The 27,349-nt window shown below is 41.9% G+C and overlaps 2 protein-coding genes across 5 annotated transcripts in view; both read right to left on the bottom strand.

Annotated features, from left to right (window-relative positions):
• EPM2A (EPM2A glucan phosphatase, laforin) overlaps positions 1-6,235 on the bottom strand; it is a 39,058-nt gene extending 32,823 nt beyond the window's left edge. The window contains exon 1 of one of the 2 annotated variants that reach the window (XM_082215996.1): positions 4,413-6,235. In XM_082215996.1, coding sequence (XP_082072122.1) covers positions 4,413-4,677 — 265 coding nt within the window. In that variant the 5' untranslated portion in view covers positions 4,678-6,235. Of the gene's footprint in view, positions 1-4,173; positions 4,198-4,412 lie in introns of those variants that run through there. The other variant, XM_082215997.1, reaches the window with a different exon arrangement.
• Positions 6,236-6,386: 151 nt separating this feature from the next.
• On the bottom strand, positions 6,387-26,643 carry FBXO30 (F-box protein 30). Of its 3 annotated transcripts, XM_082215918.1 has the most exons (7): positions 26,446-26,643; positions 17,542-17,582; positions 17,170-17,269; positions 16,163-16,194; positions 15,034-15,138; positions 12,606-14,670; positions 6,387-9,209 (listed from the first exon to the last, which is right to left on the bottom strand). In XM_082215918.1, exons 5-7 carry the CDS (start codon positions 15,096-15,098, stop codon positions 9,006-9,008), a joined length of 2,334 nt encoding a protein of 777 aa, XP_082072044.1. In that variant the 5' UTR covers positions 15,099-15,138; positions 16,163-16,194; positions 17,170-17,269; positions 17,542-17,582; positions 26,446-26,643; the 3' UTR covers positions 6,387-9,005. The 3 variants fall into 3 exon arrangements, with proteins under 3 accessions (XP_082072044.1, XP_082072046.1, XP_082072045.1); XM_082215920.1 differs by lacking the exons at positions 16,163-16,194; positions 17,170-17,269; XM_082215919.1 differs by lacking the exons at positions 16,163-16,194; positions 17,170-17,269; positions 17,542-17,582; positions 26,446-26,643 and adding an exon at positions 15,572-15,609.
• Between the last annotated feature and the right edge of the window lie 706 nt (positions 26,644-27,349).

Here is a 27,349-nt window from a genome sequence, read left to right as displayed (position 1 = left end):
GTCTCCGGAATTTCTAAGCAGTGCTGCGAAAAACCCTTGTCTAAGACCCTGCCAGACAGTTCAGACAATGCCGAGCTAGATAGACCAATGGTCTGACTTCAGTCCCTGACATAACACTCAGAGTTGGTCGGAGGAGATAGACTATGATGGTAAATTTCATCCCCTGATTTTTGCCCCCACCCAGAAAATATCCAATATGCCTCCACTGCCTTTAAAGCCTATGCATGGGGGCATAAAACTGGAAGGGGAAAATCTCAGGCTAGAGTTGCTACCTGTCCCTATAAAAATGGGATCGTCCTGGTTTTGGACAAAAGTGTAACCCCTGAAGTGTAGGTGGGTTCTCACAAGGCAAGACATAGTGATAACAGCAAGAACCTTTATTGAACTACAGAGCAGGACAACAGGGGCAAAGCAACTGCTTATATACATTTCTGAAGGCCTGGGCCACTCCCACTCCCAACGTGATTGGCTGCCTAAACTTCCAAGCTGCGAATCATAAGTCAGAGTTTAAGGGCCAATGGCAGAGGCCCAAATCCTGAAATGTTCTGTGACTGGATATCAGGTATCAGGGGCTCAGAATCCTTAGTCCAGACTCAAGCTCAGGCAACACAGACCACTGACTACAGTGGTACCTCGGGTTAGATGCTTCAGGTTACAGACTCCGCTAACCAGAAATAGTACCTCGGGTTAAGAACTTTGCTTCAGGATGAGAACAGAAATCATGCTCTGGCGGCGCGGCAGTGGGAGGCCCCATTAGCTAAAGTGGTACCTCAGGTTAAGAACAGTTTCAGGTTAAGTACGGACCTCCAGAATGAATTAAGTTCTTAACCTGAGGTACCACTATACATAATATCCCCTTTCCCATTTGGACTTCAAACAGAACGCCTTTTCCTCCACATTTGAGCTCAGCCAGCCCCAAATGGCAGTTGCATCACTGTTGGTGTGGCTGACAAGGAGCCCAGCCCAGCACAAGGGACAATAGAGAAAAGGTGAAAGAAGCAACCTCTTCTCCCTCCCTCCCTCTTGCTGGTGCTCCTCCTCTGCTGCCACCCCCAAGTCTAGCATGGTGTGGGGCTGCCACTGCTCAGCCCCCTCTGCCACCCTGACCTAACCTCTCCTCCTCCCTCCTCCTCCACACTCTAGTCTCTTCTGATACCAGCATGGGCAAGAGGCTGGAGCTTCATCTCAAGTTGCCTGTGGGAGCTGGCCATCTATCCCTGGCCCCTGCCTATCTATGCGAGTTGAGGGAAAGAGCAGGGCCAAAATGGTGAGGGAAGCGGGAGACCAAATGCGGGGAATCACCCTCCACAATGTGGGGGGGATTTGGTGCCATGAGAGTATGTGTGACCCTCCCACCCCCACCCCGACCAGTCCTTTATTTTGCGTGACCTGTCTCATATTTTGCCCAACCCAATTTTAGACCATACCAGAAAACTAACCCATAGAAGATTGCTCTATTTTCAATGTTTGGATTTTACAACATGTTCACGTTTACTTCTAGTCACTCACAAAGTATCCTTATACCTGAAAACATTAAAAGATCTAATACTGTTTGCTCAGCAAAAGGATTGAAATAAGCTGTGCTTTTTAAAAAATTAGGCAGTCAATACCTAGCTGTACTTAATGTTCCTTCCCTTCTATTATTTTTTAGACAAGATTGAAATGCACAAAGGGAATAAAATTTAAATTTGTTGAGTTAAAAGTCGATTAAGCTCTCATAGTGCTGTCTTGTAGGAGAAACGAGGATTTTCGATTCTCAGGTCCAAGAGGGACATCTAGTGGGAGCAGAAAGTATTGATTTATAGACCATTCTAGCTTGAGGAAGGAAAAGAGAGAGAGAGCAAGAGAGCAAAAGATTGAGGAAGGGAATAAAAAAGACATGAAAGGGAACAAGAAATTACAACTGCCCTTCTCTAGAAAAATAATTATTTCAGTAAAATCTTCTCTGGAGGTCACAGATTTGGAGAGTGCGTTACAGGATTCCTAGTTGTCATAATTAGATTTTACTAATACCCCGAGGAAATGATCGGCTACCAACTGTAGTAGCAAGTTAAAGATGCATTGTTTCTGAAACCTACTGTCATTTTGCAATGGAACAGGAAGATTTCCTTATGAAACCGAGCTACAACAATATATAGCTACCTTCAGTACCCAGTCCATTCTTCCCTTCCAACTATCTACTTCAGCTTCTCCAGGTCTTCTCCCTATTTCCAATACTGTCTGACTTTTCTATGCAATTATAAGTAGAACAGAATAGATTCTTACCACCATTACACACACAAACACACACACATACACACTATCCATAAGAAATGTACTCAAGTGTTTTAAAATAACACCTGGTTTTGAAATTTTAAAGCAATAAAGCACAATTCCAAAAAAATAATAATACCAAGATAGTGTAATTATATACTACATGTCTTAGCTAAATATTAACTGTACATGGTGCAACTTTCAATCACACACACCTTACTACTCTCAAGGTGCAAATAAAAACACTGAACTGCAAAATAATGCTTTTTATTTTCAACAGCCTACTGCAACCTTGAAACAATGTGGCTTTCTTTATTTTCCTCTCCAGTGCCATAAACCATGGTTACTTCCTTAGCTGCAGCAGCTCATAAACATTTTTGTCTGGAAGCTGCACTATGTAAACTATACTCTCAACTTTCATTATTATTAAGCCCTGCATGTGAATGGGGCAATATAAATCTAATGTGACCTCTGTGGGTGTAGTAGTTTCTTTCCCACCATCCCTATGCGCCTGCATAGCATTACTCTGTGAGTCATTCACCCCTTGAAAAGGACTTCTACACCTTTCTAGCAGTGTTTCAAAATTACCAAAGAAGTATGACCTACTGGAACTGTTGGTCTTCACCAAAATATACATCCTCACAGGATATTTCAGTGATTGTTTTGGATGCAAGTGCCTTTCCCCCCTAAATTCTGTCTAAAGGTATCCAACCACACCTCCTTCGTAAGAGCCTACATTTCATTTAGAAGAGATTTATGGCATATATTTGTAACAGTGGGGTGTACGGGTGTTACGGGAGGGGTACCCCTGGTGGGGGGCACTTTGTGCTCCTTCTGGAAGAGTTTGTACACCTTGCACTCAGTTCTCACCTGTGGCTCCTAGAAGCTGTCAACATGTGGACAGCGGCCACACTCTGGAAAACTTCTACTGGCTGGCTAACCCAGGTGAAAGTCAAGTCAAACCCTGGCAATTTGAGCAAATGAAACCAATAGTGGGCTCAGTGGTCAAGAAGGCAGGTCCTGCATTGCTGTAGAGGGAGGTGAGGGGCAGGTGGGGCTCATCAACCTGCGAAGGTAGCTCATCTAGGAGAAGAAAGACTCTGATCCTAAACCTTGTATCTTCAGGAAAAGAAAAGGCTAAGGATTAAACCCTACACAAATCTGGAGCAGAGTCCCTAAGACGGTTGGACTGCAGACAAGCTGGTGCCAAACATTTTGCTCTGCTTTCCTTTGGGACCACATCAGCGAGGCCGAGAGGGGGGTCTTGTTGTCTGGGCAGCCCAGGACCTCCATACACACAAGCCAAGCTAACGCCTCACAGAGAAGTCACTTTAGTGCTGTTAATGCAGCAGTTTGACTTCACTGTCTCTCTAGACAGCCAGAGGCCAACCACAGACCTGTGTGCCCCTGTATTCATTCATGACCCTTGTTAATTCCCCATGGTCATCACAAGCTAACCGCAACTACAGTTGTACCTCAGAAGTTGAACGGAACCCATTCTGGAAGTCTGTTCGACTTCCAAAGAGTTCGAAAACCAAGGTGCGGCTTCTGATTGGCTGCAGGAAGCTCCTGCAGCCAATCGGAACCCGCGTCGGACATTTGGGTTCCAAAGAACATTCACAAACTGGAACACTCACTTCCAGGTTTGCAGCGTTTGGGAGCCAAAACGTTCCAATTCACAAGGCATTTGACTTCCGAGATACAACTGTACTTCGGAGCCACCTCACAATGCATTCCCAGTCTCAACAGAAGGGGAGGGGGGGCTTTCAAACCTAATAACTATCTCCACCCCTATTAATCATCATCATCATCCTCATCATCATCTGTCCCCCCTTTTGTAGCCAACACAGCACCATCCACGTGAAGAAATATATCTCAGCAGGCTGAGGGGAAGACTTTCTGCATTTGTGAGCTACCTACACCTAAAAGATCCGCTCAAGGCAGACTGGTTTTTTTCTTTATTACATAACGGTGACACAGCTGTGCTGATGCAATAAGCGCGCGTCCCTCGAGCGAGCAAAAACAACCGCCCACCGTCCTCGACGCGAGAACTGGCCGTCATGGCCACGCCCCCGTGGCACACGCATGCGTGCGGGCGCGCAAACACGGAGAGGAAGAAGGCGGGGGGCAGGGAGTTTGGCTTGCTGAGCGGCCGTTACCTTCCCAGACAGCGTCCCCCGTCTCGTGCCGCCTGAGGAATTTGTACCAGAAGGTGCACGCGGCCTCGTCCTCGCGCAGCGCCGCCTCCGCCAGCCACAGGACCGGCTCCTGAGCGGGCAAGGGAGCCAGCGGCCTCGCGGGCTTCATGGCCAGCGCCTGCTTGGGGTCCCACTGGCCCAGCTCGGGCCGGGAACCCGAGACGCACAGCGCCGTGCCGCCTTCGGCTAGCCGGGCGGGCACGACGACCCCGAAGCGGAACAGCATGGCAGGAGCCGGCGGCGGCGGCGGAGCAGGCAGAGAGGGTGGTTGTCAGGCTCCCTCATGCCGACGTCACTTCGGCCTCCGTGAGGCGCTGCCCGTCCGCGCTCCGCTACCGAAAAGGGAATGCGAGCCGGCGGCGAAAGAGCGGACGGAGCAGGACACGTGACACTTCGGGAACCCGTTATAAAGGCCTCTCGCGCCGCCTGTTAATTTTATTTTAAGGCCCCCTGCAAGCTCGCAAAGGACCAGCGCTTCTCGAAGGGAGCGAGGCTCGGCTTGCGTTGTATTTGTTCCACGTTTCACTTCCACCCCACCTTCCCCTCCAAGGGCCTCAATGCGGCAGACATTGGTTCTCCCTCTCATTTAATCCCACAACCACCCTGCCAGGTAGTTTAGCCTGACTGGCAGTGCTCGCCGCAACGTCACCCAGGGAGCTTCCTGGGCCAGCAGGGATTTGAACTCTGGTCTCCCAGGTCCGACGCTGCATCACACTGGCTCTCCTATAGGACTCAGGAAGAGAAGGCAAGCAAATGGAGGGGCAGCTGTGTCGGCTCTCCTGTAGGCTTGTGCGCAGGGAGAGGAAGGAAGGTCTGGTCACTTTTGAGAGTCAGGCAACTGGTCCATTAAGCTCAGTGTTACTGATAGCATCTCCCCACAGTTGCAGACAGTAGCCGGTCCCTGGGGGTGCCCAGGATCCAGCCAGTATGTGCTAAGCAAATATTCTAGTGCTGAAATGTGTCCTTCCCTGCACGGCTCCAGGAGTTGCAACTCATTCCTACCATCTTGTTCACACATGGTGGTGATCAGGGGTCCCTGGGTTGAGTCCGGTGTGCTTGGTTTTCCACAGCTGCAGCTTAAGAGGGAAGTGGGTGGGAGGGTTAGATGGGGATAGAGGCGGCATAGCATGTCCCCTACTGCATATAGCTGCCTGCCAGGCCAAGTTGCTGAGCCCACATACAGTGTATACGAGAACCTGTTCAAACCACTCAAAAGATTACATTGAGGCCTCAGTGTGCAGCATTCAGTTAACTTTCTGGCCCCAAATGTGTTTTTTAGGTGGTTGAGAATAGAGGAACAAATACTAAACTTTTTAAAAAGTTGTACACCTGTATATTTACCAGCTCCCTGTAGCCAAAGTAGTTTGTTTGAACACATTAGTGAGCATGATACTCATTAGGAAATACTGAACATTCATACTTGGGATATGGCAAACACTACAAAATAACCTGGAGGGTGGGGAGAAGAGACAAAAATCCATTGGATTGCTACTTGGGACTGAACAACAGTGGAAACTGAATTGTTCATTACTCAGTACATCTCTTGAAGAATTACAGAAATGTCATGGTTTGCTTCCTGAGAAAATCATTAATTGTACTTAGCAGCTTTGAAAAACTAACAATAAATTGCAGCTATACTCTCAGTTTCAGACCCAAATTGGATCAATAGGAACCGAGGGAGTTGTCTTATATAGTCATGCCATCAGTCCATTTAGCCGAGTATTGTTTCAGCTACGCTATCTATTACTGTCAGCAACCCTCCAGGATTTCAGAGGGGATACTCCCAGCCCATTGTGGAGATTGAGCCTAGGACCTTCCACTTGCAAAGCAAATGCTCTACCCCCACCTCCATACCATGGCCTAGCACAAATAGCATGAGGATCATTAGCACAAAACACAACATCCTAGATCAAGAGAAAGCATGCACTAAAGAGAGAAATGGCAAATACATTTTATTAAGATTATGACAGACATTGCAAAAAAAATGGCATTAACTGAAAACATTCAAAGGAGTGTGGGGTTGGTGAGAGAAAGGAATAGCTAGAAAATGTAAATAAAGGCAACCAATTGGAACAAAGTACTGGGGCAGATTTGTGTATTTAAAATAACAAGATACAGTACAGGAGAAAAAGTCAAGTATTGAAAAACTACATGCCACTGTTTTGTTTAAAAACTGCATAGCAGTATGAAATACTGATATCCTAGATTTGCATTGAATTTCTGCACACACAAGAGTATACCAAACAGAATTATTTAGCATTAATGTTTTAATAGCTCTGGATCAAAGTTTAAAAAAACCCACAGTATCTAAATTTCAAAGTAAAAGTGCACAGTATTGAGAATGAAGTGTTCAAAAAGCTAAATGTGGAAAAATGAATCAATTTTCCTCACAGGTACAATTACTTTTAGAGCTAGGGAGCCTTCTAGTGTAAAAGGCCTCGTGTTACAATATTTGTCTCAAAGAGGCTGGGGCATATTTTTGCCTATATATTTAACCCCCCCCAAAAAAACCCCACAGTTAATACTTAAAGTACACACTGGTAAGATATTTGATGGTTAAAGATTAGTGTATACGGAAGTATCTTTTAAAAGCTGTGGAATGGACATTCTTGGTTGTTCCTGGGCTTACATCTCTGTTTTGGAGAATGGCAAGTTCCCACAGATTCTTGAAGAAATGTCTATACCTGGGTACTAGAGATTTATTGGTTGTAAATTTACAAAGAATATTCATCGTAATGTCCCCTTCTCAAGTTTTAAAACAACTAAAATTTGAAGTGTTCTATTGATTGAAGAAAAATTATGCAGGATTAAAAGAAAATTCTCTAGACCCTTCAAAGAGAAAGGCAGCTTTGTGAGAAAAGTTAACTGATCCCAAGATGCATGAATTACCAAAAGCCATGTAGAGCAAGCATTTGTGTTCCTTAATGGTATCAATATATGGCACTAGAGAATGAGGCTGAGGTTTGTTTTTCAAAAAATGGGGCAACTTGTTATGAAAAAGGCAATTATTTCCCAGATTGGAGTCATATATGTTGAACATATGAACTCTTGGATCAAGTACTTAAATGATTTCATTATAAACATTTCAAATGTAGCCATTTTTATAACCATCTTTTTTCAAAATTGAACACCCTTTTAATACAATCTTGGTTTTAGTCTATGGCACAACCTCAAGCTAGCAGTATGGTATAAAGAGAGTTATGGTAGTATAGTTAAAGGCATTCTTATAATTACAGTAAACATTCAACACAGTGTCCTCATTATGGAAGACTGGAAAACCATGGAGTCATGATAAAGATGAACATGCATTTAAGATATGCTGTTTGCAATGAACAGGTTTTCATCTTATAAAGATGGCATGACACCTCTAGCCTAAAAGCATTTGCTTAGAAGCAAATTCCAAATTTCAGTGGAACCAACTTCAAAGTGTGCTCAGAATCAAGAGTCCTATGCAATTTAAAATAGCCTGGAAGCAACTAGTACATTTGTAGACATGTTAACAATAAAATGTATTACACTGAAACCACAAAACAAGCCCTTCATTAGATCAATGAATTAAAAATTGTGGATCCTTTGTAGCTAATTTACAACAAGCAACATGAATTTTGTTCAAGTTCACCTTTTATCAATCTTTGCCAGCAGAAGATGGGAGAAAATTTATTAATCCAAAATGCTAGTCTAGGTATACATTTAAGTCTGAAATAAAATTAACTTTTGTTCCATTACACCAGAGCTGGGGAACCTGTGGCTGAACTGCAGTTTCCATCATCCCTGATTTCTGGCCATGCTGGCTAGTTCTGATGGGAACTGGAGTGCAGAAACATCTGGAGGGCTAAAGGTTCCCCAGCCCTACATCAGACTCTTAGTTGCAGCAGCCTTTGTTGACCATCAAGAAAAAGTGTCATTAAAAGGAATTCTGCTTCATTAAAATCTGGAGTTTGTTAACGGACTTCAAAGAGCTTTGATTGCGCCCCTTACTTACTTGCATCAACACCAAAAGCACCCAACCTATGTAAGTCTCCTCAACTAGAAACTTAACTAGAAACAGTGTTACATACCACTGAGTCAGCTTAAATGAGCACAGCAATCTTTCGAAAATAGAAAAGATTGTTCAAAATATGCATTGCTAAATGCTAAGTAGCATTCAGCCTCTCACTTGTATCCTTATTTGCAAAGAGACCAAATATATGCTGTTTGGTCAGATTCCTGTTTATACAATTGTTCCGGTCTGCATGTGCATACCTCTAGAAGTGAATAAAAAGAAATAGAACCGTAAGTCAGAGAAATCCTTAATGAAAGGTTTACAGATAGGAGTTTTATATAAACTACCCTGTCCAGCAAGTTCCATTGTTTCAAACATTAAGGCAACTTTCATTAATTCTAAGCAGACAGTATTATAAAAAATAAATGCCACTTCAAAAATTTATGTACATAATGACAGAGTAGATTTACCTAGAAATTGTATTTAGTAAATTAATAAAGTGTCACAAAGTATTACATAGAGGTTACATCAGGTGCTTGAGTGTATGTGCAATTGGAGTAAATTCTTCGTGTTTAAAGTACAGGTTTCAAGACAGAGCGCAATGACCGTCCTTCTTTTGTAAGTTCTCGTGTGACACACATACATGGTAGTGGTACAGCTTCCTCCCGTCTCTCTACAGCATTATAACTGCATTTCTTCAAGTGGTCAGCCATGCTTACAATGTCAGCAAATTTCCATTCGTTTACAGTACAAAAAGCTGTGCTGAATCGCCACACCTAGAAAATAAATTTTTCTTATCAAAGTGCATTTCTGCTTTTTCAGGGTTCAAAGACTGCATTTATAACAGTGTTTGGAAGCAGTGTTTCCCAACTACTAAGTACATGGCAGTACAGCAGTAAACACAAAACCCTAAGTTCATAAGACAATACAGTGGTCTGATCAAGAAGCTACAGTTTGATTATCAAGACTGTTACCCCAGCTCCTCATCCTCCTTTTTTGTATGGGAGGTAACTGGCCAACATTGCAACTGCAATTGATTTTTTTGCTAACCAGTTACTGCCAAACCATGGTTTTAAAATATATTCAGATGAGGGTTTGATTATCAGGTGTTGGTGTACAGGTGAAACTCGAAAAATTAGAATATCATGGAAAAGTTCATTTATTTCAGTAATTCAACTTAAAAGGTGAAACTAATATACAAGATAGGGACGCGGGTGGCGCTGTGGGTTAAACCACAGAGCCTAGGACTTGCTGATCAGAAGGTCGGCGGTTCAAATCCCTGCTGCAGGGTGAGCTCCCGTTGCTCGGTCCCTGCTCCTGCCAACCTAGTAGTTTGAAAGCATGTCAAAGTGCAAGTAGATAAATAGGTACCACTCCGGTGGGAAGGTAAACGGCTTTTTCGTGCGCTGCTCTGGTTCGCCAGAAGCAGCTTAGTCATGCTGGCCACATGACCTGGAAACTGTACGCCGGCTCCCTCGGCCAATAAAGCGAGATGAGTACCACAACCCCAGAATTGGTCATGACTGGACCTAATGGTCAGGGGTCCTTTACCCTTTACCTAATATACGAGATAGACTCATGACATGCAGATCGAGATATGTCAAGCCTTTATTTGTTATAATTGTGATGATTATGGCGTACAACTGGTGAAAACCCCAAATTAACAATCTCAGAAAATTAGAATATTAAATGAAATCAGAGTAATATTGGACCTCTGAGAAGTAGAAGCATGCATATGTACTCAGTACTTTGTTTGGGCCCCTTTTGCATCAATTACTGCCTCAATGTGGCATGGCATGTATGCTATCAGCCTGTGGCACTGCTGAGGTGTTATGACCAGGAACACCAAGATGCTTCAATAGCAGCCTTCAGCTCTTCTGCATTGCTTGGTCTCATGTCTCTCATCTTTCTCTTGGCAATGCCCCATAGATTCTCTATGGGGTTCAGGTCAGGCAAGTTTGCTGGCCAATCAAGTACAGTAATCCCATGGGCATTGAACCAGGTACTTTTGGCAGTGTGGGCAGGTGCCAAGTCTTGCTGGAAAATGAAGTCAGCATCCCCATAAAGCTTGTCTGAGAAAGGAAGCATGAAGTGCTCCAAAATCTGGTAGACGGCTGTATTGACCCTGGACTTAATGAAGCACAGTGGACCAACACCTCCTGATGACATGGCTCCCCAAATCAACACAGACTGGAAACTTCACACTGGACTTCAAGCATCTGGCATTGTGTGCCTCCCCATTCTTCATCCAGACCCTGGGTCCTTAGTTTTCAAATGAGATGCAAAAGTTGCTCTCATCAGAAAAGAGGACTTGGGACCACTGAGCAACAGACCAGTTCTTTTTTTCTTTAGCCCAGGTAAGACACTTCTGGCGTTATTTCTTGCTCAGGAACGCCTTGACAAGAGGAATACGACATTTGAAGCCCATCTCCAGGATCCGTCTGTGTGTGCTGGCTCTTGATGCACTAACTCCAGCCTAAGTCCACTCCTTGTGAAAGTCCCTAACACGTTTGAATGGTCTTTTCCTGACAATCATCTCCAGGCTGCAGTCATCCCTGCTGCTTGTGCACCTTTTTCTTCCACACTTTTCCCTTTTGCATAACTTTCCATTAATGTGCTTCGATACAGCACTTTGGGAACACCCAACTTCTTCTGCAATTACCTATTGAGGCTTTCCCTCCTTATGGAGGGTCTCAATGATGGCTTTCTGCACAACTGTCGGGTCAGCAGCCTTCCCCATGAATTGTGCTTCCTGCTGAACCAGACTTGAGAGACCATTTAAAGGCTCAGGAACCCATTGCAGGTGTTATGGATTGAATAGCTACTGCACCTTTTCACAATATTTTTCTGAGATTGTTAATTTGGGTTTTCATCAGCTGTACGCCATAATCATCACAATTATAACAAACAAAGGCTTGCCATATCTCGCTCTGCATGCCATGAGTCTATCTCATATATTAGTTTCACCTTTTAAGTTGAATTACTGAAATAAATGAACTTTTCCACGATATTCTAATTTTTCGAGTTTCACCTGTAGATGTAACACTAGCCACTTATCGCCAAAAGTGAAGAGTGTGGGGAGGAGGGAAATGTTCTTACTGGCAATTAAGCCCGTGAGATGTTATGAACTAAAGTGTAATGGTTTGGCAACCAGAAAACCTTTCATCTGCATCCTTCTTTCTTAGCAATAAGAAGCTATGGCAAGAGTAAGTCAAAATGAAAGACTCAAATAATAGTTAGCAGCAGGCATCCTTCCTCCTGCCACAAACACATTAACTTCTATGGCAGTTTTAACCACACTGGATCCTAATGATTAGCTGCCTCAAGAACCAATCTTTAATGAAAAGCAGGATATAAATATTTTTAAAGGTACAGGGCATTATTAACACATTCTTAATCCACAGATTTTGTCACAGCATTCCCTTAAACCATGTGGTGCTCTTTTATTCTCAAATTGTTTTAGATCAAATGTGCTAGTCTTACAGAGATAGCCCATCTACAAATATTTATTAGGGTTGTGTTTACGTTTTACTACTGAAAAGAGTTATGTTCAATATTTAGCTTGTGTTCACTATCATAACCTTTTACAGATCCAATTCTTTATAAACTCACTACAAACTTCTGCTTCAGCCAGGGTCCCACACTGTCCAGTGCCACTTGGCTCATCCAGCATAAGTCTCACTGCCTTGGCCATACATCAGCTTTGGTCTTACCTCTGATCAATTAGCACACCACACAGGCTAATGTTTTCTTTGCTTACTCTCATTACTTTGCTGCCCACTCTATTTGCTATAGGTGTTCACTAGCCACTGGTTGACAAGGCTAGGGAGGAATCTGACCTGTGTTCCCAAGGGGTCATTTGCTTCCAGGGTCTTTTGCCTTTCTCGCAGCAAACATTTTTGTTGCTTTGCTTTCATACTCTTGAATTATTAACCTGGTCACAACTGGTTTGTCTAGTGCTGGGGAACTAGGCAGATCATAGCCCAGGGGTTTATGGGGCACTAGAGGCTTCCTGTTCAAAAAGCACAATTCTTACTTTTAGTTCCTCTTTTATCTTTATTAGCAGTGATGAGGACCCACCATGCTTGGGAGACCTCAACCCATAGACAAAAGAACATACTAATTCTAAAACATAGGTAAAGGCAATTCCATGTATAGTTATGCATACAAACCTTTTCTTTTATTTGCCACGAAGAACTTCCATCTGGGTATGTCCTCTTTTCCCACAGCAGTATGACCATTCCTCGTGCCTGTAATAAACTTCCGCACACATCCCTCATTAATCGCGACACTCGTGAAAGCTGACATAAACTAAAACCATCTAGAAAACCTGCAATGTGTTGTAGAACTTCAAAAGGCAGATTACTCAGGTGGTCACTACGCAGTCCTAAACAGCATCTCTTATCAGGCTCCGTCAGCACAGTAGATATACATGGCTGAACCCCAAATGACCGAAGGTGCCGATCATGAATAATCTTTGCCCCTTGCGTTGAAGGACAGAATCTGCGTTGAGAATATGTACATCCATAATACGCCAGAGGACACCTCTGCTCCATCCAGCCGTTGAGGCCAGCATGAATGTCACCATGTACATTCTTAAAATGCGAAGGAAATTCATTTCGTCTAAACAACTGTCCACAAACAAATGTAAACATTGAACGCTTTGTTTGGTATCTAGCCACACATTCTAGCACCAAGTCTAGCCCAAGAGTCTGGAAAGGGCTTGGATTTGAGAGCTGTGGATTTGCATGATCGCATGCAGAGGCTGAAGCAATTTCCCCTACCATTGTATTTGTGGCCAGAATTGCAGAAGGGAGAGAAAACGTCTGCGTCCCAAAATCAACACGGTATCCGTCAATAACACGACTATCAGATATTCCCCTACCACCGGGAGAGTCTCCAAGACAAAACAGTAATGCTGCTGTGATTAAATCTATTCCATGAAGACCCATAGGATCTTCTGTTATTTCCAAATCTGATGTATCCACTGCTTTGTCTTCCTTTGGTGCAGATATGTAGTGATTTGCAAGGAAATTATAGGTACGATGAGGAATTAAAGAAAATACATCTATGCTTCTCAGTCTGTCTTGTTCAATTTGTTTCTGTATCAGTTCTTCATTACAGTACTGTGGCAGATATACATGATTAACAGTGCCGTTAGACAAACTGTGGAGAGGTAATTCTTCCTTAAGTTGTGTTGCTACAGGAATAGGGCTGCAATAACCCAACGCTTCAACATGAGAAGCATTACATACACCATTTGCTACATTAGATTGGTCGGAATTACACATACCAAGTTCTTTGCTCTCTTGCAGTGTATCTGCGCTTGTATTGTCTGAATGAAAGCCATTGCATAAAGAGGTATCAAGACCCATATTCAAATTGTACTGTTGCATGGTGTCGTAACAAATGTCACTTGAGCCATTTTGTTCCAACTGCGCATTTTGATTCAAGATATCCAGGTGAATACCACCAACTGCTCCCATGTTATCTTCATCTAGACAGTCAAGTTCTACTTTATGCATTCTACTACAATTTTGCTCTTTTGGCTGAAAATCTTCACTTGTTTTAGGTGGTGAAATGCCAAGCTTTGAGCTTAACATGCTTATGTCTCTAGTAGCAGTGTTCAGGATATCTAGAGCTGTAGCTAAACTCTTTGTCGTTTCCACAGTAGCTTGATAAAGTGCACCATAAGACTCTTCATCTACAGGCATCAAGCCATTTGAAAGGGCAGCATCTGGGGCACCTGCAACAGAAGTCTGTTCTCTGGATTTTACCACCTCATCACCTGTTTTCGATGTCATAGTTGCTACTTTGAGAGATTCAAGGAGCATTCGTTGATCCTGAAGGGCAAGAGCCATGTCTAACTGCTCAACTTCATCAACATCTTTACTAAGATTCTCATAAGATTTTCTATCTGCGTAACTGACAGGCCATCTGTTCCACTCCATAGTGCAGCATACCACACTTGCAGGGCAAATTTCTAGATGTTCAGCAATTTTGTTTCGGGCTACAGTAAATGGACAGCCAAAGCCACTGTTGAGACAAGGCACTCTTTCAAGTGGGCATAAAAGGCGATGCTCTGCAGCTTTGCATGAATGAAATACTGCTCCACAAACCAAAGGACAACCAATCAAATCACAGGAAATGCCAGCCTCTGGTCTGGTCATACAACGCCGACTAACACAGTTGACGCAATGTAGATGTTGATGTTCTTCCACGGTGGCAAGTTCAGCTCTAGGAAAAGAGGAAGATAAAGCAGACCAAATGTCCATATTTGTTTTTAAGCAAGCATCAGACTTGTAGCAGAGTATTCTCCTGGTTATATAAAATATCTGTAAGTGCCATTGTATGCACATTGTATGCCACTGTATGTAGGAGATTTGGCTAATGCATATTAAAAAATCATATTTTCACATGTTTTGCCAGTCAATCTTTGTATTCAAAAGCATTTCATTCATTCCAAAAGAGAAACTATTTCCTAGGAGCTCTACTCAGTGTTCCACAAAATTTATAGGTTTGGGATTTTACTACCATCCCACATTGACATTTCTAGTCCTTTTCAGTGGTTTTTAAAAGCACTGGAGCATTGAAACTTACTTGCGTTCAGGCACACTCAAAGCAGGCACAGTAGGAAGTCCTCCCCCCGCTGACAGTGTAAACATGGTGACAAAATCACTTCAACGCTGCAAAGTCCTGTGGCACCTGTTTCCAAGATAGATTTTGATCAAACCCTAGATAACATCAAAACAAATTTGCAAAAATAGGATATTGTCTGGGCGTATACAGATGCAGCAAACAAGGCTTTCAAGCTAAGACGAAAGTTACTTGATAGTTACACAAAGAAGCTCTTTGTTTATTATGTTAAATTTCAAAATGGTATTTTAGCTCCCTCTAGTGATCAAATAATGAATAATCAGCTAATATGAATTTTCAAGGACTTCAATACCTTGTTAAAGAGGAACCCTGTACAGCTCTTCACCAACACACACCTGTGTATCTGCACAAGACCTATAAAAAGGCACTACAGAAAAACTGTTTGATCTAGGCTTAAGAATGTATCTTCCCAACAAACATAAAGTGAGCAATGAGTTCTTTCACGTTTGTCTAATACCACACACAAGTTGAATATATATACCTGCTAAGATCCTCTGATGGTAGAGTTCTTTACATGCTAAACAATGTAATTGCACCCCCAAATTCTTGATCTCTTTTATATATTTTTTGCAGGAGAATTTTGTGTGCTAGAAAATACTAATCATGAGGAATAAGCTATAATTTAGAGACCATATCTACCTCTTAAATGCATAAAAACTAACTTGAAGGTAGATGCTTTGAAAATACGACCCCAGGTCAAAGCCTACTGAATATGTTTCAGTAGAGTGCGATAAATAGTAACAGCCTAATCACATTGTATCAATCCTTTCCCAACTAAGTTCAGGATTCATATATAGGACAATTGAATTTTATCTTAACAAGTACATTGCAAGCACATTACAAGCACATTACAAGAAATGTGGCTATGGCTGTGAAAAAGTTTTCAATGCACCTCCCATTCAAATCCAACATATGCCTTACTACACTGTCTCTGAATTAAAAACTGGCCCCTGAATAAGCCAATAAAAAACTAAAAGCATAAGAAACCAAAAATGTATTTTAAGCCCAAATGTTTCACCACCAAATTTAAGAACTGTATTCTTCAAATAAACCAAATTTTGTCAATACGTACTTGAACTTGCTCCTCTAAGATTTGGAGAGTCCCTGAAATAGAAAAAGGTTGACATCCATCACTTTGACAATACCATCATACCAAAGAAAGAGGGCATCATTGAGGAGTCCTATATGGCATTAACAGTATTCTAGTCTCTTGCTTTACTCATGTGTCATTCAAGGATGAAATTAACAGATGCAGTAAAGAATCATACTTGGTCTTACTCCAAAACCATGCAGGCACCACACACGAAGAAGAGAGCCATAAAAAGTTTCAGGTCCAAAGATGAAAATTGTGACAATATAGGCACAAAATTCAGCTTAACTTTTAAAAAAGCCATATTTCAGATAATCCAAGGTGGGTATTACTCATTCAATGCAGCTCCACCCCAAAGGGATTCAGGAACTTAAGAATTAGTGGAATTTTCCTTTATTATTATTATTATTCCTCCTCCCTCTCAATCTCTTTGCCTTCTGTGCCATGTATTTTTAGATCAAGGACAGGGAACCTCAGGCCTCTTTACCTGGTCCTAGATAAGAAAGGGAGGGGTGTGCAAGTGTGTAAAAACTAACCTACTGGTACAAAGGTAAAATTCACATTCATTGCCCTGCTCGTTTTTGTCTCTCGCCCTGCCCACCACTGACATGAGGTTCACACAGAGGAGAATGTGGCCCTTGGGCTGAAAAGCTCCTCATCCCTGTTTTGGATTGTAGGTCTGTGGGTAAGGTTGTTTTCTAGTTCTAAGCCACTCTGGGAGCCCTTTTGGCAGAAGAGTGGGATAAAAATGCTTTAAATAAATAAAAATCAGCTTGGCTAAAGCCACCTAGTGAACTTGCAACAAATGGAAGAACTCCTCAGCTCACAAGCCATTCAAATACACCAGCCCTTAGAGCAAATTCTGCTACTTATAAACGCAACCAAAATAGCAAGACGTCATTTTTCAAGCTTCAGCTCTATCTTCTCTTGCTCAAGAAGTGGTTCATTACTGGTTTTGAACATCCCTATGATCAGGAAAACTGTCTCACCAAATCAAGACCTTCCAAGGGACAACAGAGCAATGAGACTTTTCTGTGTAGACTCCATTCCTATAATATGCAGATGAGGATAATCCCACAGCTAAGAAAACTAGGAAGAAACAGAATCAGATATCAGAAACTATGAGTTATCATATCCCTTTCCCCCTTTATGAGATGAGAAAATTCAGTGACTTACACTGCTAATTACATCTATTGCAAGAACTACAAAATTGATAAACTCTTATGGTTGAAAGCATCCAATTATGATAGCAGCATATCTGATGAAGTTTCCCCACCATTAGTTTTCCCATTCAATGTATTTCCTTGTGTTTTCTTCCCCCCCCCCACCCTCCAGCCCCCTTGTTATAAGAGCTTACTTACCAATTTGTTATTGCTGGAATAGAGTTCTGGTTGATTTTTTCCTGTAACAAATCATTTTCAGTAAAGTTAATTTTTTAAAAATAATATCAACCTTTAATTATAGTATACTGACTTGATTAGAAAATATAGATATAGATACACACACACACAATCTTCTTAACACCAATGTAAACTTTAAAAATTATTAACATTCTTTCACAAGGCAAGTTTTTTGCTAGACTAGCAGAGAAGATGTTGTCCATGTGTGGACATTGCAATCAACTGTGGAAACAGCCTGCTATATACCAATGCACCTTAGCTGTGTTTTGTGAAGCTGCTTCAGAAGCAGTAAGCACAGAATGGAATAAGCATGCACGCGCGCACGCGCACACACACACACACTTTTCTGTTCTAAACTCCACTGCTCCCTTAACAAATAAGTCACTGGGGTTTTACAAAACATGTGGGCATATAAACTGTTGTTATGATTTTCAATATTGCAATTCAAAGCACATTTCCATGGAAGTAAGTTCTATTAAAATAAAGTGAAAGTAAATATACTTAGCATCCAGGTAAGTTAAATTTATAGAACACCAGACAACTGATAATAGAATGAAGTGCTTTGTTGGTATTTCACAATGCAGTACCATGCCGTTCTTTTCATGGTTGTAATATTTTAATTCCTGGTAATCCAGGTACTAAACCAGTTTCCACAGTCAGATGTGATGATCTCGTGTTTCAGTTCAGTGCATGTGACAGTAAATCCCATAAATGCTACTCAAACATCATATTTGAACTCTGTCCATAAATTGTGACCTGTAGAATTTTCTTTTTTATACCAATATTTTATTATTTCTCAACAGACATCTCAAAATGATTTATATGCATAATTAACAATTTGTTTTTAAAGTTCCACCTCTGAAAAGCGTGCATTTAAAATAGTTTACAGGGTTGGACAAATATTATTCCAATTCCTAGAAGTCAGAAAGTACTTTCAAAGAATAGCAAGAAGAAGCTCTTACAGGTCACTGCATTAATAGTGAGACAGGAAGGGGTATATGGAGAGAGAAACAGAAGTGATCGAGAAGTAAGAACACAAAGAAAGCACACTGGAACAAGAAGGAAAGGAAACAACATACTGGTAGAGCAATTTATGTGGTGATGTTCATTGAGAAAGTTAACCAATGCCCTTAGCTCAGTTCTACCAATAAAAATGATTTTGTATGCTGGTTTAGGAGCAGAGAATTGCAGGACTCTTGGCTGAGAATCCTGCAAGACCTGCTCCCTGTCTTTTTCCACCTGGCTTAAGAGGATGGGACCCTGATGGACTCTAGCTACAAAAGCTGAGGCTGCTTAAGAGGCCAGAAACCATCTTGGCTACCTCTTAGTGCAGACCTAGGTCATCAAGCCTCAGCTTCGAGTCACTGCTCACCATGAACCAAGATTGGCAGCAACAGCAGTAGATATCTTCTAGGCTTATATTTTATATTTTATTATTTTGCTAATTGTGCTGTTTTAAATGTACATTTTATATTTGACTTCCTTTAGTAATGTTTTCTTTTTGAATGTTTAAGAGAATATTTTAGTTTCCTGTTAATTATGCTCCTTTGAATGTATACTTTATATTTGTATACTCCAGTGATGTTTTATTTTGGATTGTTTTATTTGATGCTGTGGTCAAATTGTTACAAGGTTTTCAGTTCTTTTTAAAGCAAGTATGCACACAACGCCTGTGCATTATTTTCCAAGAATTCCCCTCCCAATCCCTGTTTGCTGGTTGCCAGCACTGGTATCTTAGAGAAAGGGCCTGCAAAACCTGCAAGTGCCAACACCGTACCTTTTAAAATTCTAACAATTCAAAGTATTATTTTTCATAGAACTACACTACATTCACTTGGAAGAGCAAGGTAGTTGAACTACAATTCTGGTGAAACAAACATGGGAAACATATTTCAACCCGCTCCTAGACACTTGCTCACCAAAACCCAGTCTTATTGACCATTGTGAAACCCAGTCTTATCGACCAATCAGTACGGTAAGATAACAGCTTCTGATATACTGGTCTCTTACTAATGAACAAACCTAGGCAGAACAGCTGCTCATTTCTGATTAGGCAATGTCAGCAACTGGGTTCAGTTCATCTGAGATGTTGAAGTATGCGTGCTTGCCTGTTACCAACCAAGAAACCTAAAAATACACACAGTTCTGGTGAGATTTACACTGCTCTCAGAAGGTACAGATCACCTGATGTTATTGTACATACTACAATCAGCTGACTAGAGCTCTCAAAGTGTGTTTGGAACGTCTGCTGCCAAAACTAAAATTCCAGCTGCAGCAAACAACCCAATGACCAATGTTTGTATGAACAACTAAGAGCATAATAATGACTTGAAATAGAAAGCTCTTGGTATTCAAAGTGTAATTCAACTCCTTCTCTGCTTCTTGTGTATCCAGTTACTATAGCTACACTTTAAACTTTGAACACTGGAATTTTAACAACATGTCAGTGTGTATTTTTCAACCGTTTCATACATTTAATAAAGTACACTAAGATAACTGTTTAAAAGTCGGTGATATGGTAATCTCTTACTAATTGGTTAACTGAGACATCAAACATTCTGTTTTGTGTTAGGTGCAACTCAGAACCTACCCTACACCATGGTTTGCACTTTCAGAACAAGTAAGCTGTGCTTTAGAGCTGCTTGTCTTCTTGTGTTTTTCATCTGCTTAGAACTCAACTTCACTAGTTCATAAATTTACTCCCACCTCCATGAGGAAGTACCGGTAAGCCTCTTGAGACAGAACCATGGAAGTGTGGTTCTGAATTCAGATGTAACAGCAAATCACAGTGAGCCCAAGCTGTACTGTGGAAACCTGCATCAGTTCAAAGTATGGTCTGATATGAGTTTAGCAGCCCCTCACAAATCATAGTTCATAAACAGGTGTAAATTCAGGATTGCAAAACTACGGTAATGTGCTGAAGCCTCTTAATAGTAAGTAGTATTTCAGATTAGTTTGTAAAATCAATTGCTCAAAAATATTGCTTACAAGTTCTAAATTATTTCTACCCATTTTCAGAATTCAGATCAAAATTACATCACACTGAGAGCTCCACGTCAGCACCTTTCATCATCCTCTTCTTTTCCTCTTCCTAATGTTCAGTTTTAAAGTCTGAGCTGGGATCACTGCTGTGAACATCTCAATCCCCTACCCCAAAGTGAGCTCTGATTTCCCATTTCAAATATCTTTTTAGAATGGCTGGGCTTCTAAATTTACATACCTTAAGACTATTGGTACAGCTGATACTACAAACCCTCTATCTTGCCTCCAGAAACTGTAATTAATTTCAGTATCTGGCCAACAAAGTGACAGGAAGAAAATCATAGCATATTGTTTGTTACTGTTACCTTAGTCTATAAATTCATGTACAATGGAAATATTTCTGCAATAGACTTTCATTTTACAATATTTAGCACATTCAAAAGTAGGCAATAAATTCCTTATTATTGCACATACATATACTACACACAAGTCAAGCAAAGAATGGGATAAAATATCTAATTTTATTTTTCTGTCTTTGCTTTTTAGGTGACGTAGGATTCTGTTTATTTCACTATTTTCAATTAGAATTTTAAGTTTATTACTAGATTACAATCATTCCATTACAAATGTTTAGCTTTGAGATGGCAGTTCAGAATAACTGGTTTTCTTAATGTCTCAGTAAACATAATTGTTTTTAAAATATGTTTTTATTAAAAGATAAAAAGTATCTGTCTGACAGATCCGCTTTCATTATCGCATGCTTTATTTTCCTAAGTACTTGGTATAGTAGGCTGTTACACAACCATAGCAGAAAAAAAGAACTCAGGTAGATCAGACACAGAAGCACTACTTGGTTAAATTAGCATAGGAACCAAAGCAAAGAGTCAAATTTAATGTGTAACACGTTTCTGCACATTTCTCCTCACATGTAGCAGCTGTGCAGAAGTAGCGTATGAAACATTTAAGGGAGAGGGTTCTCTTTAAGAACAACTGTTCTTAAAGAGACAACTGTTCTAGAGTTGGGGGAAAGCAATTGATCACTTAAATGTAAAAAAGCCCATGAAGTCAAGAATAGCTGTGTGTAAGTTCCAGGTTTTTAAACTGCATCCATAGAATATTATGATTGTAGCCTGAGGGCCCTTTGCTCTCCAGCCAAATACCCAATCCCTCATTTGGTTTCAGGCACCATAGGCTTTGCAGTTTTCTCCAGAAATTTTCTGCCTTCTCCTCCCAATTACACCACATGGCCTAGATTTTCTTACTAGTCATGTGCCATAATTATAAGCATCTCTGAACAGGAACTGGAACACAGGAGTCATGATGAAGCATGAAGCAAGATGAGGCAAATATCAGAGCAGCACAGACTGCAAGTGTCCAAGACTATCATCCAGTTCACTGCACTGGGAAAGAGGGCTTCCTTATGATCTGGCCAGGTTTCTGTGAAATTCTGGCATCTTAAGAATAGTCACTTCTGTAATTAGTACGAATTGTTGATGATCCATGCCATTATTCTAATACATCAACACTGAAAATACCTGACCTATAGATGAAACTTTTCCTTCTCTGTTAAATGCTACAACTAAATTGACGTTTCATCTCTATTTGCATTTAAGGATTATAGCTTTGCACAGTACTGTGTTTACACAAAGGTAATCTTTAAAAGAAACATTCAGCTTTAGGATTGGGGTGAGAAATCTACCACACACGTTACACTATAGTCTGCCAATTGTTAATTTCTGTAGTTGCACTTGCCCTAAAGAAGCCACTTATATAGCTTGGAATCTGAGACACTGAGGACATATTATTTTATACACAACACTGAGGACATAGTATTTTATACACAATTTGTCAAACATTACGTCTAGAAATTAACATAAATTTAGAAAAGGGAGAGGTTCGTTTTTCCTCAAAATAACATTTTTAGAGACATCCAGAGTTTGCAAGATTGAGCCTGGACCACCAAATAAATGTACAAAATAAAACCCAGGATAGTTGTAACTATACATAGGAAAGAAATCTGCATTCAACTGGCTGCCCTCTACCTCCACTGCTAAATTTACCCCATCAGTGCATTATAACCTTATTTTTGCCTTTTCTGTCACCCATAACTTTATTTTCATCTTCTGCACTGCAACACCGAACTCAGTGCTGGTCCTATAGCCCCTTGCTATTGTCTTTCCTTCTGACCATAAGCACATTTTGTTGAAAGTCTACTGTGCAGTCTGTCTTGTGTACTTTATAGTTGCCTGCTGCTGCTCTCGAATTAAGAGCATCAGATAGTGACATGTCTGTTTTGCAAAGGAGAGGGGGAAAATAAACCCCTTCCCACCTCACAATTAATGAAAGGAAACAGCTCAAGAAAACAAAAGTAATTTAAAAATGTGGGGAGGGAATGAATGGACACAAACATGGAAGTGTGACATTCCAAATAAAAGGAATAAAAATACAAACAAAGTGAAGTGGCAAATGGCAGTAATAAAACCATTAAGGGAGGTGTGGATATAGTTACAAACAAAAGAAAGCAAATATCAAAATAAGAATGTCAGGGAGCACTATCAGACTTATGCCTGTGTTAACATTAATTCTCTAATCTTAGTTTTAATATTCAAGGGTAGGGGTTTCTGAAACAATTTATTTAACTGGATGTTCAGATCCCACCTCCTTTTGGTTTTGCCTGTGCTCCTGCCCAAATGCAAATCCAACACGTCTCTAAACAACCACTGAAGCTCTCAACCCCCCAAAATGTTCCCCAACCCTGTAGTAAAGGCTATTTCATGTATCTTGTGGTGCATAGCCACCCATTTACTAATGCCTTATTTTCAAGCTTAATAATAATAACAATAATTTATTTATATCCTGCCCATCTGGCTGTTTCCCCAGCCACTCTGGGCAGCTTCCAACAAAATATTTAAATACAATAATTCATCAAATATTAAAAGCTTCCCTAAACAGGGCTGCCTTCAGATGTTTTCTAAAAGTCAGATAGTTGTTTATTTCTTTGACATCTGATGAGAGGGCGTTCCACAGAGCAGGCGCCACTACCGAGAAGGCCCTCTGTCTGGTTCGCTGTAACTTCGCTTCTCACAGTGAAGGAACCGCAGAAGGCCCTCAGTGCTGGACCTGAGTGTCTGGGCAGAACGATGGGGATGGAGATGCTCCTTCAGGTATATCTACATATTCTACACTGTACCACACATTTACAGCTTATGCTAATAGTATTGTCAGTTTTCACTTGATAGAAATTAAGGGTGCTTATGAAATTTAGATTAAAATATTATAAAAGTGGTCAGTTCTCTCAAAATGCTAGTAGCTAAAACACCTTCATTATGGTTCTGGACACCGAGTGTGTTTTGTACCTATTTGTTTTTATTTTAAATATCTGTAGCCCAATGGATACTTTCAGACTTTGGATTTAATTTAAAAACAAGATACTGGTTTACTAAATATGCTGGCTTGTTTTTGCTGATATGCCCTGTTCTAACATCTGCACCTACAGAAAGAGTTCTATATTGGGGCCTAGGGCACAGACAACGCACAGAGAAAAGATGATAAACAGAGAAAAATCTGCATCCAGCTTCAATAGCTGTAAAGTTTGCTGCTACTTGCTGGATTGGAGAAACACATGCAGCTTTGAACAGATGGTCAATGTGGTTAGGTCTGATGGAAACAGATTCCAGACACCAATAGCCATCTCAGCAAGAGCTGTCAGCACCCAAACTCTGCTCACACAAAGCTTGTTGCATAAAGCAGCATGTCTATAGCCTGTAGCTGTCTGTCACAGTTTCTAGATTGTGAATATAATCTGATGTATGACATAATGTGGAGAGAACCCCCACCCCAAGGTGTTACTGCCCATGAATTGCTGTTTAATATAGTAAATTCCTTTAAAATTAAATGGGCTTAATCTTGGAAAATGTGGTTGGGATTGAAGTGTTTTCAGAAACAACTTCAGAGATCTAATGGCTTAATGTACTACAGCTGGGCAATAGTTTCTCCATATGGTTTCCAAAGCTATGTAATTTCTGAAAACTCTGGAAGTACTGCTTTAAGAGACATTAAAGTAGTATGTAAAAATAGGAAGCTGCCTCAAAGCTTGCTTAAACACGTACATATTACATTATCCACCCAGTCACCACATCTGCCACCCCTTGATTGCACCCAAAATAAAGGATGTAGGGAGAAGCTGAAGGAAAAGGTTAAAGTTTGTGAATACAGAAGTTCAGTGCCAAACCTCAAATACTGAATGACTCCAAGAATTGTTTTCAAAGAGCTGCTTACAATTGTAACAACTTATTTCAGATAAAATAAGAATTATCAGATATATATACAAACCATGTCGCTTAAAGAATTTCACATTTGATAATGTTTTATTACAGGATTATCCCCCACCACTCTTTTTAAGTTCAGGCTTAAGCCATATACCGGTACTTCATCATAACTCAAGTCCCAGCTATATTCTTTCACTATCAATTTTTTTTTTTTACTACGCAGCACAAAAACTACAAACTGTACTGTTACAGTAGATGCCAACAAGATGTGACAGGGAAATTCTTTGAGAGAACTAAAGTAGTGTTCATATTCCTCTCTGAACAATAGTCCCTATGGTCATTGTTTGATGTCTTTTCAAAAATCTGACAAGGTTCTCTTATTTCACAATTACTACAATGTCTCCTTTCCCAAACTGTAGCTTTTACTCCATTCTGCTTTCAGCTTACAAACGTTTACACAACATTATACCCATCCATTCATTTTCAATAGGCAATTGATTATTACAGACTCTTCCATATTAGATATGTAGGGAAAATGTTTCAAGAAGAAGCTATTCCAAGAATCAATACCGCTTTCCATTGTGTTCTATTCCTCCTTATAACAAGTGACAGGCAGAGCCATACTCCTTCCCTCCCACATGTTTAACATAGGGAACGATGCTGTCTCCTTTTAAGGCTCAGGCTTAACCACAGGACAACCCTCAATAGAGCCAAGTCATCTAGGGCAGAACTGCCCTTGCATTTAACCATTTATTTTTAACACACACCCATATAGGAACCCAGGGAAATCCCCGCCAGTGAATCGAACACGCTTCTCTGTACTAATTTGTGTAACACCTTCCCTTGAGGCGGGGACGATGCCCTGCAGCAGCCGCACCAACACACCCCAACTCACAATAGGGTTTTTCCTGACCACTGGGAGCTGGGCGTCTGTGTGTGTTGTGTGTGTGTGGTTGAGCAGCTCCGCATATTACTGCCGTAGCCATGCTAAGTAATCGGCTCAAGGAGGAGGCGGTCCATTCCCCTCTGTCCATTGTTTCCATCTATACCGAAGGGGAAAGAGAGAAGAGGGGCGGGCAGCGAAGAGAAGGGAAGGGAAGGAGCCAGCGCCACAGGCGTATCTTCCCCCTCCCTCCCTGGCACCCACCCCTACCCTCCTTTGAGACCCGTCTTTAAACACAACCGGGGGGGGGGGCAAAAGCAGCAGCGCCACTGCCCCAAGGAAAGCACCTCCCGGGGCCTCCTCAGAAAGGACCGCGCCAGCTGTCAGCCAGTCATTGCCCCCCGCTCCGGCCCCCCGACGACCACCATCACTCCCACCCCGGTTCACAGCCCTGCGAGAAGGTGGGCTGACCGCCCAAGACCAGGCCGGGCCCGTCCTGCTCGGGCAGGAGCCAGAGGGGACCCCAAGGCTCCACACCACGCACCGACCCACCTCCCTGCCAGCCGCCATTTGTTTACTTGTCGGCCGGCAGGGAGCAGCAGCAGCCGTAGTTCGAGCCCACCGAGGGCAGCACAGACAGAGAGAAAAGCCCTCAAGATGCGTCCCGTCCCGCGTCCGTGTTCTCGTTCTCTCTCTCTCTCTCTCTCTCTCACACACACACACACGACTCACCGCTCGGTCGTTCTCCCGCCTCCTGCGCGTAAAGCAGCTCGAACGTGGAGGGAGGGGAAGAGAGAGGAGCAGGCGAGAGAGGCACCCGCTCCCCCGGACGCCCTGAAGATTCGATCCGGTTCCGGCGAGGGGTGGGGCGGAGGACTTGCCAGAGCAAGCTCGCAGCGGTGCTTTCCGGCTACGTCGCGCGCGCGCGTTCTCTCTTCCCCAGCTGCACGGTGGCGGTGGGGGGGGAGCGGGTGTCGTAAAGGAGGGAGGAGGAGGAGGAGCAACGGGAGTCCTTGCGGCCGGCAGCGCCGGTGACGCAGCGAAAGGGAAGCGAGCTTCGCGCCGGGGGAGCGTGACCGAGGTTATTCCGGAGTCCGGCGACGCCTCCGCGTCGCTCTCCCTTATTGTAAAATACAAGGGCACCTTGCATTTTATTCGCGGCCATTATCTCCGGGAATTATGCTAACTTACAACACTAGTATAAGTTATTATTCCGGAGGATAATGGCCCCGGAGGAGTGCAAGCAACTATTGTGGGAATAGTTTTATTTTGTTATCATCATCGTCTTCCTTATTACTTACGGAATTAAGGTTGTTGCAGCCGTACTCTGGAATTTGCTTCTGAAGGAGCGACTGCTGCTCCCCGGTTCCAGGCTTCTTTCGCACACGCTCTGCTTCATATATGATGAGGGAAGGGACCGGGGAACTGGACTATTTGTTCTGAAAGGCATGATTTCCACTGCATGCAGATGCAATGGAATATATAGCGATGCTGTGCGGAAGGAAAAGTCCTTTACTCTGCCAGAGAAGGCCGGTGGAATGGTGGTACTTGCAGGCAAGGGGGAGGTCTGCCCTCCTTCAAGTTTCTTTATGATTATTTCAAGAGTTTGACAGATCTACCTATCTTGCCACATAGT

This window comes from Podarcis vaucheri (genome assembly GCF_965113315.1).
Source record: "Podarcis vaucheri genome assembly, chromosome: 3".
Taxonomy (NCBI): domain Eukaryota; kingdom Metazoa; phylum Chordata; class Lepidosauria; order Squamata; family Lacertidae; genus Podarcis; species Podarcis vaucheri.
The sequence above is the reverse complement of the archived record's forward strand: the minus strand, read 5'-3'. Positions and strand labels throughout refer to the sequence as shown.